Source organism: Myotis davidii, unplaced genomic scaffold (genome assembly GCF_000327345.1).
Source record: "Myotis davidii unplaced genomic scaffold, ASM32734v1 scaffold371, whole genome shotgun sequence".
NCBI lineage: Eukaryota > Metazoa > Chordata > Mammalia > Chiroptera > Vespertilionidae > Myotis > Myotis davidii.
The window spans coordinates 43,138-60,925 of NW_006283135.1; the positions used below are offsets into that span (position 1 = coordinate 43,138).

Sequence of the window (17,788 nt, forward strand, 5' to 3'; positions counted from 1 at the left end):
TATTATGATCAGACAGCCAGACGACAGGCCGGTAGCTATGACCTGCACTGACCACCAGGGGGCATATGCTCAACACAGGAGCTCCCCCTTGGTGGTCGGTGTGCTCCCACAGCCAACCTCCCACAGCTGGCCAACCTCCCGTGGTCCTCCCTCCCCCAGCCGACCCTAATGGCCGGCCAGGCTGAGGGACCCCTCCCATGCACGAATTCGTGCACAGGGCTTCTAGTTATATTATAGACTGCAAATTCTAGTTTCTCAGCTTTTAAGACTTACTTAAAAATCACCCAGTATGCCGGGTCAGCATAGCTCAGTGGTTGAGCATCAACCTATGAACCAGGGGCTCATGGTTCGATTCCCGGTCAGGGCATATGCCCAGGTTTTGGGCTCAATTCCTAGTAGGGGGCATGCAGGAGGCAGTCAATCAATGATTCTCTCTCATCATTGATGTTTCCATCTCTCTCTCCCTCTCCCTTCCTCTCTGAAGTCAATATAAAAAAATTTTAAAGGCTCTCAAATTATAAATAACCTCCCCGAATTACCCATTCTAGAATGCTATTAATGTGAAGATTATGTTCTCTCTTATGGCCTTAGGTCTAATAAACTTAGTTTTGCTTGATCAACAGGTTTTCAAGATCTTTAAGGGGATTGATGGTCAAGAATCCACATGAACCTGAGTGTTTGAGTTACCATGAAGGAGTACTGCCACATGAATTATCTGATGATTTCCGTTGTGTTTGAACTGCTGATGGCGGCGGGCAGGGTTTTTGTGTAACAGTTAAGCTGTTTTCTTACTTAAAATGAATTCTTTCACTCTGCCTACCTCTTGTCCTTTCCATCCATCTTAATTTGTCTGGGGAATAGACCTAGTCACAGGCTGAAGCACAAAGAACACAGTTCTACAGTGTTGGCCTCTAACCTCTCTGATCATAACCACTCTGTACCAGAGAAAAATAGCCCTGGATACTGGGTGAGGAGTTGGGATCTAATCTTGGATATATCACTTATCAGTTGCTGAATCTTTAGTAATGGACTTTTCTACATGTCTATTTCTTCACAAGGTAGTAATACAGTCCACTTATGACATCCATAATTTTTAAATCAACCTTAATTCTACATATTGCTTTATGTCTTATAAAGCCTACTTGAGTTATTTTATTTCAAATTCAAAAATATATGTTACCGTCTCTAAATGAGAAAAATCAATGGTCTTGAAGGTTACATGACATCCAAGTTCATAAAGCTAGAAATAGTGAATCTAGCAAAATGACATATAACTTTTGAAACCTTGAGATGCTAAACAGAATAAGTTTTTTTTTCTTTAATTATTACAGTTCCTTCCATTTTTAAGAACAGGCTCCCTAAGCATCTGGTATTTTCCTTGTGTCTAGATATTTAATACGGTTTAAATGTTGCATGTCTACAGCAGTTCACTGTTTATAAAGCAATTTCTCATTTGTTATTTCACCTAATTTTATCTTTATTTTGTCACACTGATGAAAACCATTCTTCCTTGGTAGAACCAAGCCACAGGTACTCACCTGGTAGGACAATACTTGCCCTTTTCTCTTGACTAGTAACTGGGTTATGAAAGCAGCAAGTGATAGGACCATGGGTACTGTTTTTTAGAAGAACACTTGTCTTCAGGTGCAATAATCCAGCTCCATCCTCAGAGAAGGTTTTTGATGAGGCTGGAATTACATTCCCTCTGCTGTCTCTCCACTTCATCTGGGGTTGTGGGTACCACCCTCCCGAGTTACATTCCACCACAAGCCCTTTTGTGTCAGGAACATGAACATTAATCTGTATATCCAAGCCTAGAGCTGGAGGAAGAGGAAGAATTGACATGAATTATTGGTGTGGCCTCAAGAATAAGGAAGTAAATGTTCTTTTCATTCTCTGTGACTGGTAGAGTGTACCATAAATTTAATGGTGATGACCACAAATAGGGAGGGACGACCACCCAAGCTAGCAGGGCACCAAAGTATTAACCATGGAAGAGATGATTGACTTTATGAAAGTTAATTTTTGTTCAACAAAAGACAACATGTAGAAGGTTAAAAAAAATGAAGCTACAGACTAGACAACATTTATAATATATCTGAGAAAGGAGTGAGTCCAGGATATTTTTAAAAATGCTATAAATAAATTAAGACAGACAAATGTGGTTTTCTAAAATGGGCAAAATATTGGAAGAGGTGTGAAGTTACATATGTAGTAATTTGCTTAAATTATTAGAGCTTTTCTTGCACACCAAAAGCTTGAAAGCACTTTGAATATTCTTTAATAAGGTATAGGTAAAACAATTTCTAAAGCACTCACACAATGGGAAACATTGTAACCACAGAATGAATAGAAAAAAATCATATAATAATATGAATTTCTTTCAGTTCGTTTTATTAAGAAAAAAAGCAAGTTGTAAAACAATGTATGTAGTATATTAGCATTTATTTAAAAAGAAGTTTTGGATATATAAAATTATATACAGATATACGTATATGTCTGTAGGTTTGTATATGCATGTACGTATGTATGTTTATGCATATTATGCATATAAATGTAAAATATCTCAAGAAGTAGTAAGAATTAATCACATTAGTTTCCTGTGAGAGGTGAAATTCATAGCTATAAGATTGGAGTATATGGGAGACTTCACTATGCATTCTTTAAATTATTAAATTTTGAATCTTGATGTTTTTATTCAAAAGTAAATAACATTGAAAGAAAACAAAAAATAAAAAATAAATCAACATTTCTACATCACAACCATAATCATTAATTTTTGTAACAATACCATCTCATTAATAATCCAAAAAAATTAACTAATGAATTCTGACAAAAGTTTTACAAGATCTTTATCGGTAAACATATCAAATTTAACTGAAATATAAATTGAACTAAAATTAAAAAGGCTGAGTAAATGTTGACTGCTATAATAAAGAAACATGACAAATCTCTCTAAACTAGTCTATATGTTCAATTTAATTTAAATCATAATTCCTAAGAGGATTTAACTTTGTAATTACAATTCAGACTATATGGGGCTAAAACAATTTTGGAGAAAGATAGCAAGATTGGAAGATATACCCTATCACAAACTAAGACACATTGCTATAGTAATTTAAGAAAAGCAGTATTGCACTAGGTATAGATAATTAGATAATGATGACATAAAAAGTAATCATAATAAAAACTCATAAAAAGACCCATGTGGAGGTATGGACGTGGTAAATGACAGAATTATCTTATAATTTTTGGAAGTAGTCAATAAATATATATTTTATTAGCTCATTAAAAGGCACAAAGGTAAAATCCATACAGATTAAGAATTAAATGTGAAAAGTTAGCTTCAAAAATTCAAAACAAATATCTTCAAAAATGAGGATAAGAAGGAATTTCTCAAATGTGACACAAATGATAAATTATAATTGGTAGACTATAAATTTGATATCAAAATTAAATCTGCATAAAATAAGTTACCATAATTTTTTTAAAAGGCAGTAGAGTAAAAAATTTTGCAACATAAATAAAAGCTAAATTGTAATATCCAGAATAAAGAACAATTCCCACAAATTAAAACAAAATCAGAGAACTCAATAATAAAATGGTCAGAAAAATAAGTCTCTACTATATAACAAAGAAAACTTTATTATTATTATTATTATTAAGGAAAAATTAAACTAAAATGAAAGTTTTCCCTGCCAGGTGTGGCTCAGTAGATGAGCATTGATCTAGGAGCCAGGAAGTCATAGTTTGATTCCCAATCAGGGCTCATGCCCAGGTTTCAGGCTCCATCCCCAGAAGCGGGTATGTAGAAAGCAGCTGATTAATGATTATCTCTCATCATTGATGTTTCTATCTCTCTCTCTCCCTTCCTCTCTAAAATCAATAAAAATATTTTTTAAACTTGCCAAAGTTTAAAAACAGAATAATTTCAAGTATTGGTGTGGATGTAGCTTTTACATGACTTGAGTAAAATATAAATTGATCCAATCATGTTGGTGGGTAACTGCTAATAATTTGAAGATATTTGTACACAATGGCCTAGTAACTTAATTGCAACCTATATATCCTAAAAGAACTCTTGTACATAAATACTACAGTCTAACATAAGAACAGAAATTTATCTACTACTTTAATATCCATTGATATGGGAATACATAAATCAACAGTCATATATTTATGGGGTGGAATACTATACTGTAGTTAAAGAATGAACTGTACCCACTTGAATAAACATGATTGATATAAAAATAAAAAGCTAATAGTATAATCAGGTCAATAGAATATGCATAATGATACTGTTGTGCAAATTTAAAACACACAAAATAATAATATTTTTATGAATGCCTTTGTGTAAACCAAAGGAGACAATGAGTTTAACGGTTACTTCTTGGAAAGGAAATAAGCGAAAGGCATCATTGATGAGTACAAAGATGATGATAACTTGGTCAGAAGTAAATATAATAAATTATTAACCAAGTATCTAGTTTATTACATTATTCTATGTATTTTTCTAGACATTATAAAAGTTATAGATTTGTTAAATGCTCTGAGACCTTTTCCTCGTGGCCCAGAATCATGAATTCTGGGTCATGGGTCCAGAGCAGCACTACCTAGGAAACCCAGCGATGATTCCTCTGCCCTTACCTGCTACCTTCAGATCCACGACGGCCTCTTCAGAGATGTCGCCATCTTTAAAGAAACAGTGGTACTTCCCCTCATCAGTAATACTGACATTATGGATCCTCAGGGTCATTTTGCCCTCTCCCAGGGCATCCTTCAGGAGCACTGTGTGATTTGTATAGTTCTGAGTGCTTTTGCCAGAGAGTTTTTTCTCCTTCATGTAAATGGAAATCGGCTGGTAGTGATCCCGATACCAGCCCACCTGCATGTGTTCCGCACTCTCTGGTGGGGAAAGCTGGCAGCTGAGCTCAGTGTGCGTGCCTACCAGGACCACCTGGAGGCTCCTGGAGGTATGCACAGTGAACTGCTCTGTGAAGGAAGTCAGAGAACAAGATTTTAGTGTGAAAGCCACAGAAATATGCTTCACCTAGACCCCCTCTTCCAGATACATTGGCCTCTTTCTGGTTCTTGATGCCAAGTTCTTTCTTACTCTGAATTTGACTCTCCGGAGTATCCTCACTCTGACCTCCACACTCTGCCTCATTATCTCTCAGGTCCCAGCTTAAATGGCAACTCCTTAGGAGATTTTAGATGATTACCCGTTTACCATCTCCCCTAATCACACCTACACGGTCTTCATAGCACATACCACTACCTGATATTGTTAACTTCTGTCTTTATTTTCTCTCATGGCCCACTAATATGTAAGTCATGCGACAGCAGAGTTTTGTCTTATTCCTTTTTAAATTCTCTTCATTATCCTCAGTGCGTAAAACACTGTCTGTGCCTACTAGGCACTCTGTAAATCCTTAGCAAAGGAATGGAAGATTCTCTCATTGTCTAGAAGTAGGATGTGAACCACTATTGCCCGTCAAACTCCTTTACTTATCAAACACACAGCTGCTTTTTTCAGTATCGTTTTTGGTGGATTAAAGATGGCCACAAATTTTTTGATGTGACTTCCATGAAGATAAAGGGTTTATGTCCCCTCCTCTTGAAACTGTATGTTTTGAGATTGCTTTGCTCAGTAGAATATGGCAGAAGATGACCTGCAATAATTTCTGAGCCTGTCTTAAGAAATTAGCAGCTCTCATTCTTTTAATTTATTTCCTTTGTTATTTTTTAACACTCTTTATGGAAGCCATGAGCTGCCAAAATGAAGTCAACTCCCCTGAGTCCAGCATGTCAGAAAGGCCACGTGTTGACATGCCATCTGATAATCCCAGCCTTCCAGCCTACTCCATCAAAGTTCCAGACATTAATGAAACCACCTTGGGTTCTTCAGACCACCTTCCCCACCAGCTGAATACACCAAGTGACCTCAATCTGTGTCACGTGGAACAGAAGAATGCGCTAGCCAATATTCCTGACCCACCAACTGTGAAATGTAATAAAATGTTGGTTGTTTTAAATCATTCATTTGGGGGGGTAACCTGTTCTAAAGCTACAGGTGACTATCACACAGCATCTCCCATACTCTGAGGTTTTGCTCCTTTCAACTATGGCAAATTCATTCCTGTCTCTGCTGACAATGTTTTTCCTTCTCACCATAAGAAATCTGAATTATCAGACCTAAGGTCTACTGAATTAGAAAAATTTGTGCACAGTTCCAGCTCACACCATCTTCTTTACCCGAGGTTCTACTAAACTTATAATTCTAAACTAAACTTATAGTCACATAAACGATCGTGTTTTGTTCTTAACCATAAGCGGTATATTCATTATGATTTGCCAGTGAGAATTTGAGCATCCCAGGGGGAGATGGTAGACATTTATCTGTCTCATCTCCTAGGCACATCATTGCAGCACTGTGGGTGGAGTCAGGCTGAGAAAGATTCAGTCACTGAAATAACATGTCTTAATCACAAGTTGTTTGAAGCCTCATTTCTATCCTCAAAACTATAACAGAAAGGGTGGAACCAGAAGAACATCAGCGAGAAACCGTCCTCATTTCGTTCAGTGTCAGTTACCTCCATGATCTTTCTTTATTACTGGGACACACCATGAAAAAGAATAGATATCCTTACCCGAGGTGAGCACCATCTCTAAGAGGAGAAAGGTCACAAAGTATCCAGACACACAGGAAAGTGAAGGCTCCATCACACCTGGAAAATGCAATAGCAATTGTGGGATCGGGCAGCAAGAAGCATAGTAATACACACACACACACACACACACACACAGATAATTTTGAAATCCTGTCTTTCTAGAGAATTCCCTTTGATGTGCAACCAACTGACTTAGTCAAACCACAAATTCAGACCAACTGAGATGCTCTCTTTTCCTCTTTCTTTCCTGTGCTCTTACTGTGGCTCATTGCCTTCCTCAGATTACTATTCTGAAGGGCAGCTGTGGTAGATGAGAACATAAAGGTGTACAGAACCCAGCTATGTACATCTCCACACTCACTTGGCCTCCTCTGCCCCTTGGCCTGAGCCACTTTGTCAATGGAGAGCCCTGGCTGCTGCTTCTGATGTGGCCTCATTTCCTAATGGGGGTATTGTGTGCCTTCTGCTGTGGGGGATAGACCAGCTTTAGAAAAACATTGACAAGATCACTGTAATGGGCAGGCTCTGACAAGCCTGAATCTATGGGAGTTCTGGCCTCACCCACTACTTCCACATTCAAAGGAAATGCCACATCAGGGAGGAGGGATCTAGACTTCTCAGTAGCTGCCCAGGAGGGCTAAGTCAAAACACTCAGATGTAAAAGGGGTATTGAAGCATAATAACCTCTATCTTGTATAAAAATTGCTGTTTGAAATTATCTGCTAGATAGTCCCTTGTTCTGTAAACTCTGTCATTTTTAGACAGTCTCTTATTCTATAAAATAACTGTTTTAGTTTGAATAATAGAAAAAGATAAAAACTTAACTGTCTGACCTTGCAAGCTAGCCATCTAACGTAAAGGACTAACGCTGATAATAATTCCCATATTCTTATGCCAAATGTTTGTTCTTTATGTATCTAAGATTACAAACTGTAACAATAACTCACACAGAGCTCTTTGTAAAATCTGAAGACAAAGAAGCTCAAAAGGTATAATTACAGGAAACTTTCTGTGTGACTTCACTCAGAGATTTGGAAGAAACATCTCCTTCTGGGCCCGCATGCAATAAACGATTCCTAATTAATTGGCTCATTAAGGCATCTTGTATCTCACTCACTGATTTACGATACAACAGTATTAACACGTAAAAAGAATAAGCAAACAGATAAATGCTACTCCTTTCTTGCTTTATTTCCTAATTTTCCCCCTCACTTTTTAAAAAACATGTTTTTGTTGATGTCAGAGAGAGGAAACAAGAGAAAGGAAGAGGGAGAGAGAGAAAAAAAATACCATCAGTAATGAGAGAGAATCAATGATTAGCCACCTTCTGCATGCCCCCTATTGAGGACTGAGCCCACAACCCAGGCATTGTGCCCTGACCATGACCTTCTGGTTCATGGGTGGACACTCAACCACTGAGCCACATGAGCCAGGCTCCCCCATACCTCTGCTGCCTAAAATGCAACCCCCTTCTAATAAACTCTTAGTAATAAGTTTGGGCTCTTTTTCTAGGAACCCTAGATAGAAAAAGAGGAGACACTGTTGTGATATGGAGATAGGCATTAGCATGCTGGATTGAGGGACATATCTGTTCATATATTCAACAGTTAAGCAAAGCCGGTTTGATGTAGGATCTCAAATATGTCAATAAATAAAATATTAGATTTTACCTGCTAGAATATGGAATGCTTACATGGAAATATAAATGATGTGATTCCATTTTGAGATTTGTGTTTTGTAATACAAGAATATAAAATGATGTATTAAAAGAGAGAAAAGTTACAGGTTAAGTGTCTCTTACAATGGTTTAATCTATCCATTAAAAGGGAAATTGAATTGGAAAGAATAATATAGCTGAAAAAAATGACACATATTGGGGGTAGATATTTGCAAAACTTCAAATGATAAAAGAGCTCATATCCTGAACATGTATTTTAAAATATGAATGACACAAATGAGTCTTAGGGCAGATAGGCCAAAAGAAAAATAGGCAAAGGACCTGAACAGTCTCAACATAGAAAATACCCCAATAGCAGTAAAGATAAGAAAAGATGTAGAACCTCATTAAGAGTCAGGAAAATGCATATTAAAACCACTAGAATTGCCACACCCACCAGAATGGCTAGAGTGGAAAAGGCTGACAATGCTAAGTTTTGATGAGGCTGTGGTATAATGTGTCCTGGGCATTCCTTGTGTTCATGTCTGGTTTGAGTGCATTGGTACAACGATATGGCAGTACCCCCTTATCTGCAGGGGATACTTTCTAAGACCCCCAGTTAATGCCTGAAATCGTAGATAGTATTGACCCCTGTATATACTATGTTTTTTTTCCTTACGTGCATACATTTACAGCTTCTCTTTGACATATATGTATTGCCAGCATCACTACTTTTACAAATTTCTCAATGTTCTTTACTAAGAGTTGTTATTAGGTAAAGTAAGGGCTACTAGAACCAAGTACTGTGTTACCACAATAGTCGATCTGATAACCAAGAGAGCTGCTAAATGACTAATGTGTGGGTAGCGTAAGCAGTGTGGATCTGTTGGACAAAGCGATGATTCATGTCCTAGGTGGGATGGAGCAGGTCAGTGCGAGAATTCAGCATGTTACTCAGAATGGCATGCAATTAAAAACTTATGAGTTGTTTATTTCTGGAATTTCCCATTGAATATATTTGGGCCGTGGTTGACCATGGGTAACTTCCTAAAGCGAAACCACAGATAAAAAGGACTACTGTATTTGAAAGCACTTTAGCATCTTCCACTCAAGTTGAAAATAAACAGCCTGTGATCCAGCAATTCTACATCTGGGTGTATGATTAAAGAAATACATGCATATATGACCAAGAGACACGTACAATAAATTTCATGATGACATTATTAGTAATAACTAAATTAGGAATATAAATATCCTAACAGTAAGCCTACATATATAACCCAAAATAATATCAACATCCAACAATTTTAAAAACAAAATGTTAATAACTGAGTGTTAATCAGTTTGTGATTTTACATAGAAAATAATATTTTTTAAATACTTACTTTGTTTCTTTATTATAAAATTACTTGCATTTCTGCCAACAACAGAGCTAACATATATAGCTTTTTGCAATTACCAATTGTTAAAAACAGCAACAAAAATATAAATTCCTCAGGAATAAATGTACCAAAAATGCAAAATTTTAATTAGTGAAATTATGATATTCTATTATAATACTATCCATTGAAAGATACTACATCAGTATTCTAAAATCCCAGAGACACAACACGGTGTTTATGGATTAGAAAATTCAATATCATAGACTTCTACGTAACATATTCTATAGATTCAATGCACTTTCAGTCAAAATTTTGAATTTTTTGGTTGTTGTTTTGTCATGTATTATAAATCTTAAAATTATGACTCCAAAACATAGGTAGAACAGTAATGGGTCAAAAAAAAGAGCCAAGATATGGAATCAAATGAACAAAATAAACTGACAAACAAAATAGAACCAGAGGTATGGATACATGGTACAGACTGACAATGTCAGAGGAAAGGGTGGAGTAGGGGATAGATGAAAGAAGGTAAATGGATTAGCCAAAGAACATATGTGCATAGCCCATAGACACAGACAATAGTGTGGTGATGGCCGGATGGAACGGGGGCAGGGGCTGGATGAAGGTGAGCAAAGGAAGGAAAAAGGGGACATCTGTAACAGTGTCAATACTAAAAATAGTTTAAAATAAAGAAAAAGAATTTGATAAAATCTGAGTTAAATGATATCATGACTTATTATAAAATCACTGTAATTTAAAAGAGTTGTGATATTGATGTAGAAATAGACAAATAAATCAACAAATAGACCCAAACACACATGGAAACCTGATCCATGATAGAAGTAGCCCTGCAAATCAATTAAGAAAATAATTACTTTCTATGAATGGTGCTGAGACAGCTGCATAGGTGAAATGGAAATTCTAAGTCTATAAGCTATATATAAGCTAAGTCAAAGCTATAAAAATGTTGAATAATTTTATAGTAATATATTTTTTTCTTTTTCATTGTTGATTCTATTACAGATGTCACCCATTCCCCTCTGAGAATGTCTACTCCATCCAGCCCTCACTCCAACCTCCCCTGGGTCTTCACCACATTGTTGCATATATGTTCTTTGGCTAATCTCTTCTCTTCTTTTTATCCAGTACTCCCCATCTCCCTGCCCTCTGACATTATCAGTCTGTTCCATGTATCCATGCCTCTGGTTCTATTTTGTTCATCAGATTATTTTGTTCATTAGATTCCATGTATTACTGAGATCATATGGTATTCATCTTTCTCTGACTGGCTTATTTTGCTTAGAAGGAACTCTTACCATTTGGAGCAGCATGAATGGACCTGGAGATAATAGTAATATAACTTTTATGAAATTGGAATATGGACAACTTTCTCAAAATATGAATAAAATTGGAATGGAAAATGTTAAACTCAACTCCATTAAATTTAACAGCATGTTTATCTAAAGACATTATAAAGAAAGTAAAATGGCAAGTTCTGATATAGAAGAAGACATTTGAAACACCTACTACTAACATAGGATCAATATCTAACATATACTAATTAATCCTTATCATACAAGGCACTAGTTGTCTCTTAAACAGAATCATTTCCTCTTCCTTCCTTAGTAGAGAACATCCAGTGTATATGAAGGAACTTGAACAACTCAAACAAAGCTACATTTTTCAGATTCCTTGCAGCAAGGTGAGGCTGTAGGACTGATTTCTGGCCAAAGCAATGCAAACAGAACTGTAAACAACGTTCTTTAATCCCTAAAGGCAAGAGGCACACCTTCTTCTCTTCCTCCTTGGAGCCGGACTGAATGTCATCTGACAGCTAGACTTCATATATACCTTGAATCTTGAAGTGGAAGCAAGAAGCAGAAGATGGCGGAGCACCAAGTAAAACAGAGGGAGCCTGGGTCTTTGGATTAACAAAGCTGTCCCCTTGCCTTGGAAACCCCCCTTTGGTCTTCTTTCATCTTGTTTAATGATGAAACTGTCATGTCTTTTTTTTTTCTTAAATGGGTTTGGGTTGCAGTTACATGGTTGTTCAGCTCATTGTTATTCTTTAATACAAATATATTATGAATACTATTTATAGCTATTCAGTATTTACCTTTATGATTTTCTTAAACATGATCAAAGAAAGCCAAAGGCACACATTTCAGGACCGGTAGGTCAGCTTCTCGAGATTGTTAAAGACCTGATTCCTCCCAGATATATTGGATATCCTCCTCACGCACCCTTAAACACATATACAACATACACCCCAATGAATGCCTGTGTACAACAGCTGATTTTTCTAGTCTAAGATGTGTGCACATCCCCTCACAGAAAAATCTGAAGGTGGCAACCCCACCCAGTGTGTAGGACTTTGTTCAAACTCACTTTTGCCATCAGGATTCAATAACAATTCTCAAGGACAAGCTTTAACTTGACTTGCCTCTCCTTGAAAATAGAGCATAAAACAATGTTTTTATTATGTATCATAAGATTGAATCACTTAAATTTTCTATGATGAAAAACTCACAATAAAGTATCTTAGGAATATTGTATCTGGGAAGATTATACATCATGGGTGTAGTCTTTGAAAATGAAAATATAAAGGATCGCCTTTATGTTGATAAAGGCTACCTATAGAGCTCTCCATAAAAAGTATATTTAATAAGGAAAGTTATTTGGAATTTTTCTCTTTAAGTAAAGTTTTTATCTAACACAATTAGAAAATAAAGATGTCAGTGTAGCAGTATTACAAATGAAGAAAAATTAATAAATGTGGATGATATAATTTACATAGAAAGTGATAAGATGATAAACAAACACAAATAATTTTTTAAATAGTACCCCTTTCCTCCAGCTTAATTAAATTAATTTAGATAATGTGGGAGCTCTCTTTGGAGTTTTAAAAATGTTTTATATACCTAAATAATTGAATAACTACATAATATTCAGGGAGGAAAAATATTAAAATTTTAAATTGTCTCATATTAATATATAGATTCACTATAGTTATAATACAGTGCTAACAGAATATTAGAAATAATAAAATAGTTTAATCTCAAAATTATGGGAAAGAATTAATGTTTATTAATAGCTAAGATAATGATAGAACCACGAAGTTTTTAAATTCATTCTACTGCATATTAATTAACTATAGTAGAAGAAAATACACATACACACACACACACACACACACACAGGTGTGCACCTGAGACCAACAACAATCCTTTACACATTCCTGGTATTAGAAAACTCAAATCCAAATGAAACAGAATAGAGAGTCAAAAACACTACCTGCAGCTTTTGATATATGTGGTATAAGCTGGTCTTTCTCCATTTGTCCCTTCAGATCCATTCTTATCCTTCTTTTCCTTCCTCTGTAGCTTGCATAGCTGACCTCTACCAACTCAATAATTTGGGATCCTTTCCTTTATTGCCTATGGAGGGCATGGATAGGGGACTAAAGATTAGAAAAAGGCCCAGCTGGGTGTGGCTTAATGGTTGAGTGTTGACCCTGGAACCAAGAGATCGCTGGTTTGATTCATGGTCAGAGCACATGCCCAGGTTGTGGGCTTGATCCCCAGTAGGGGACATGCAGGAGACAGCTGATCAATGATGTTACTCTCTGATGATGAAGTTCCTCTCTATCCCTCTCCTTTTTTCTCTCTCTAAAAATCAATTTAAAAAGACATATTTAGAAAAAAAAAACATTGAGAAGAGGCCAGACTATCTCTTTCCTCCTCCCTTTTGTTTTGGCCCACACTTCAGTCAATGGGCTCATTCTCTACAACTACAGATACAGTTCATGGCCCATCACCCAAGGTCTGGATCTCTCAGGCTTTGGCAACACTATTTTGTCCTTTGTTGTTAATGATGAGGGGAGATAACTAATCATTAGCCAGACCTTGAGGATCTTCTTAGCTCACTTAATTCCAGTTACTCTTGAATAAACATTTTCTTCATTTGATTATCTTCAGAATTTAATCTGAATCTGTTTTTTGTTCCCTGCCACAACTGTGACTAAAACAGGTAGAACCATATATCAGTTGAACAAGGATGGATTCCCGAAGAAAATAGCTCATTCTATGAAAAAAAAGTAATTAAAAACTCCAGATAATGTGTCTTGTGACATTGGAGTGAAAAGGATTTCTTAATAAGTCCACACAGTACAAACCATATAGGAAAATTAATTTTACAACTTTAAATTAAATATCTATACTAATAACAAATAAATTGTTAAGTTGTGTGAATAAGGCCCTAGCAGGTTTGGCTCAGTGTATAGAGCGTCAGACTGCGGACTCAAGGGTCCCAGGATCAATTCTGGTCAAGGGCACATGCTCCGGTTGTAGACTCGGTCCCCAGTAGGGGACGCGCAGGAGGCAGCCGAGCAATGATTCCTTCTCATCATTGATGTTTCTATCTCTCCCTTCCTCTCCCTTCCTCTCTGAAATCAATAAAAATATATTTTAAAAAATGATAATAATAAATAAATTGTGTGAATAAGAAATTCACCAAAGGGTAGAACCAAATAGATAAATCTGTATAAAGAAATTCATAATCTCACTACTAATCAGGTAAATGCAATTTTTCACCCATCAAATGAGCAAAATAAAGAAGTTGAATAATATTGAATATTGATGAAGCTTGGGACAATAGGAGAAAACATTTACAATAGGTAGGAGTGAACATAAACTCATCTATTTTGGAATATAATCTCTTAATTTAGCATTACATTAAGGATTTGTGTATTTCTTATATACTAAGAAGATATTTGGGTATATACCTGAAGAAACTCTTTCACAGATGCCCAGGTAGACATGTAAGAGAATGTTTCTCAGAGTTCATTTTGTCAATGGATAAAGATGGGGCACATTAAATATAAAGACACAAAGATTAAAAGTAAAATCTTGAAAACGACATATCATCTCAACAGCAAACATCAATTAATATCTTACTATATTACTGTCAGACAACAGTCTTCAGAATAAAGTATTAGCAGACATAAAGAGGAACATTTCATAAGATGAAAATATAACTCATCAGGAAAACATAGCAATCATAATAATGAATGCTCCTAATTAGATTCAAAAGACATGAAGAAAAACTGACAAAACTAAAAAAAGAAATAGACAAATCCTCAACTATAGTTGCAGATTTTAATGCTCCTCTTTCAGTAATTTATAGGAAAAGTAAACTGAAATCAATAAGGCTAAAGAAGACTTAAAATCCTATTAAAAATTAACATTATATTTATAGAAGATTATACCCAGAAACTGAACATACACCAAGACAGATCAAATACATAAAACAAGTCACAATCAACTACAAGCAATTAAAATCCTAGAGAATAAGTCCTCTTATTTCAGGAAAGTAAAATAGAAACCATCTATTTTAATCTAGAAAATAGTCAAATGACTGAAATTTAAACAATGCATTACCAAATAGCCCATGTGTCAAAAAAGAATTCAGAAGAGAAATTAGAAAATATGATGAACTAAATGAGAATTAAAACACAGCACTTTGACATTTGTAGGGTGCAGCTAAAGCAGAGTTTAGATAGAGAATTGTAGTTTTAAATGCCTATGTGAAAAAAAATTAAAGGATTAAATTCATGTCTAAGCTTCTACCTTAAGGAGCTGGAAAACAGAAGCACAACAAACTTTTAGAAGGTAGAAGAAGTTAAATAAAAACAAGAACAGAAATCAATGAAATAGAAAATTAACATGGAGAAAAATCAATTAAATACAAAGTTGGTTTTTTGAAAAGATTAACAAAATTAATATAGCTTTTGTATAACAGCAAAAGAGAATGTGGGAAGGCAAATTGCCAATATCATTTGTGTAAAGGAGGTATTTGGGTAGAAATTAAATAAAGATTTTGAACATTTTATGACAATAAATTCACAATGTACATTAAGTGGACAATTATTTAGAAATAAAACTTACACAAAAAATAAGAAATATAAATAGTGCATTTTTATCAAAAAATTTCATTTATATTAAAATATTTTTACACAGAAAACTAACAGCCCACATAACTTTACTAGTGAATTTAAACAAATCAAACATTTAAGGAACAAAAGACTGAGCTCGTTAAGGAGCTCGTTAACTCAAATTACTCTATCAACTCAATGCAAAAAATCGGCCAAGAGACAGCTGGTATCTCAAAAAACTCGTTAGTCGGGACACTCATAAGTCAAGGCCCCACTGTATATATACATAACCTTCCAGAACAACTTGCTTATCATTACCTCATAGTAAAATCAGTCAAGAACTTTTAAAAAAAAAACAACAAATAATGGAATAACAGGAGCCAGGCTTTTTACAGTATAAGAAAGAAGCTACAAATATAGAAAGAAAACTAGAATAGATTCTATGACTTTGTTAGAGTTAGAATAATTGGTTTTAAGGCATGGATTTTAATATATATAGGTAGATAGAGGGCCTAGGAGTACTAGCATTTCAGTAGCATTGAGTATATATAACGCCCAGTTCTTGGTCTCTAAATACCACTCCATTCTCAATGGAACGACAGTTCTTTAGACAACTAATTCCAGAGTCAGTGTAAAAACAAACACACAAACAAGATGAGCCTTAAATTAATATATGATGGAGACACAGAATTCAGGACTCCCACTGGCTAACTTGGGGCAATTTGAGCTTCAAAGTAGATAATATAGTAATGGATTATATCTGTTGACTAAAATAGAAACCCATGAGTTCAAACTGATTTAAACATATAAATAAATAAATAAATAAATAAATAAATAATATTTTTCTTACAGTTAAATACCAACTAATAAGTAGGAATGAGGAAATTAGAAAATCACCCACTTCAACCATCATCATCATAATTAATTTGATAAGTCACAGTAATGAATACTAAACCTTAGTAGGTAAAAGTAGAAAGAGAAATGAGGTTTTACATAATCTCAAATAATCTCCCCCACAAAATAGTTATCAATAAAAATGAGGGAAATATGTAAAATTTATTTTTGCAATGGAGAAATATGGAAGACAACATTTTAATCAAGTGATCAAAGTTCCTACCAGAAATAGGATAAAACAACATCATATTCCACCAGTCATAATGCAATGAGAATAACATAGGATTAATTATGTTGTATTTCAGCCTAAAGTAATAACTTGAGTCTAATCAAGGAGAAACATCACACCAATCTAAACTGAAGAGTGTTCTACAAAATGAATGTCCTATAATTATAAAAAATGCCCAGGTCACTAAAGTGAAAGCAAATTTAAAAAAATTTAGTAGATACTATGTATAATCTACTATGTATGAAAAGTAGATACTATGTATAATCTTGGATTGGGTTCTTCTGCTAAAAAGAACTTTATTAGGACAAATAATAAAACGTTATGGAGTCTCTGGGCATATTTATTCTTTGTACTATTTTTGAGACATTGATAAAAGTTGAAAATTGTTTCAATTTTTAGGTAATAAAAGACTGTTACTCCCACCCTAAAAATGAGAATGTTGATAAACTATGAAATTATAGCTTTTTAAAGCCCATGAGAGAGCTAAGAACCAAAGAAACCTAATGAACTAAATTCCAGGGGGAAAAATCTAGTTGAATAAAGACCTGTTTCTAGCTTCTTTCATCTCTGGTGGAATTTTCAGAGGAGGGAAATTTACCATGGGCAAAATAAATTAAAGTTTTAACAGTTGTATGTGGGCTGAGCTGATTAGCTCTTGCCACAGAGCAAGTCTGAATATAACACCAACTCTTTCCGATGGGAATTCAATCAGTGCATGAGAGTAGCATAGGAGAGACTGGGGACAAGGCATAAGAGGTGAGAGAGATCACCTGAGACATGCAGGATGTCCCTTAAGTACAAGACAGTGGTTGCTGAAGAGTGCGGGAAAGGTAGAAAATATGAGAGAAATTCTTCCTAGAGTCTCATTCATCAATAGCATTGTATTGGCCTTCTAACAGCTTGGGGCAGAGAAATAGGGCAGTGAAAGATCTAAGAAATGGGAACCGCTAAATTATGACTAGAGAGCAAAAAGAATTCCTCAGTGAACAAAAAAGCTGTTTGTTTGAATATAAATCAGAGAAA

At 35.1% G+C, this 17,788-nt stretch overlaps 1 protein-coding gene across 1 annotated transcript in view; it reads right to left on the reverse strand.

Moving 5' to 3' along the window:
* Positions 1-17,788, reverse strand: part of LOC102769139 (putative selection and upkeep of intraepithelial T-cells protein 1 homolog) — a 49,412-nt gene that overhangs the window by 23,555 nt on the left and 8,069 nt on the right. Inside the window, exons 2-4 of the mRNA XM_015562240.1 lie at positions 6,651-6,728; positions 4,648-4,992; positions 1,539-1,820 (exon numbers count right to left, since the gene is read on the reverse strand). Coding sequence (XP_015417726.1) covers positions 1,539-1,820; positions 4,648-4,992; positions 6,651-6,723 — 700 coding nt within the window. The 5' untranslated portion in view covers positions 6,724-6,728. The remainder of the gene's footprint in view (positions 1-1,538; positions 1,821-4,647; positions 4,993-6,650; positions 6,729-17,788) is intronic.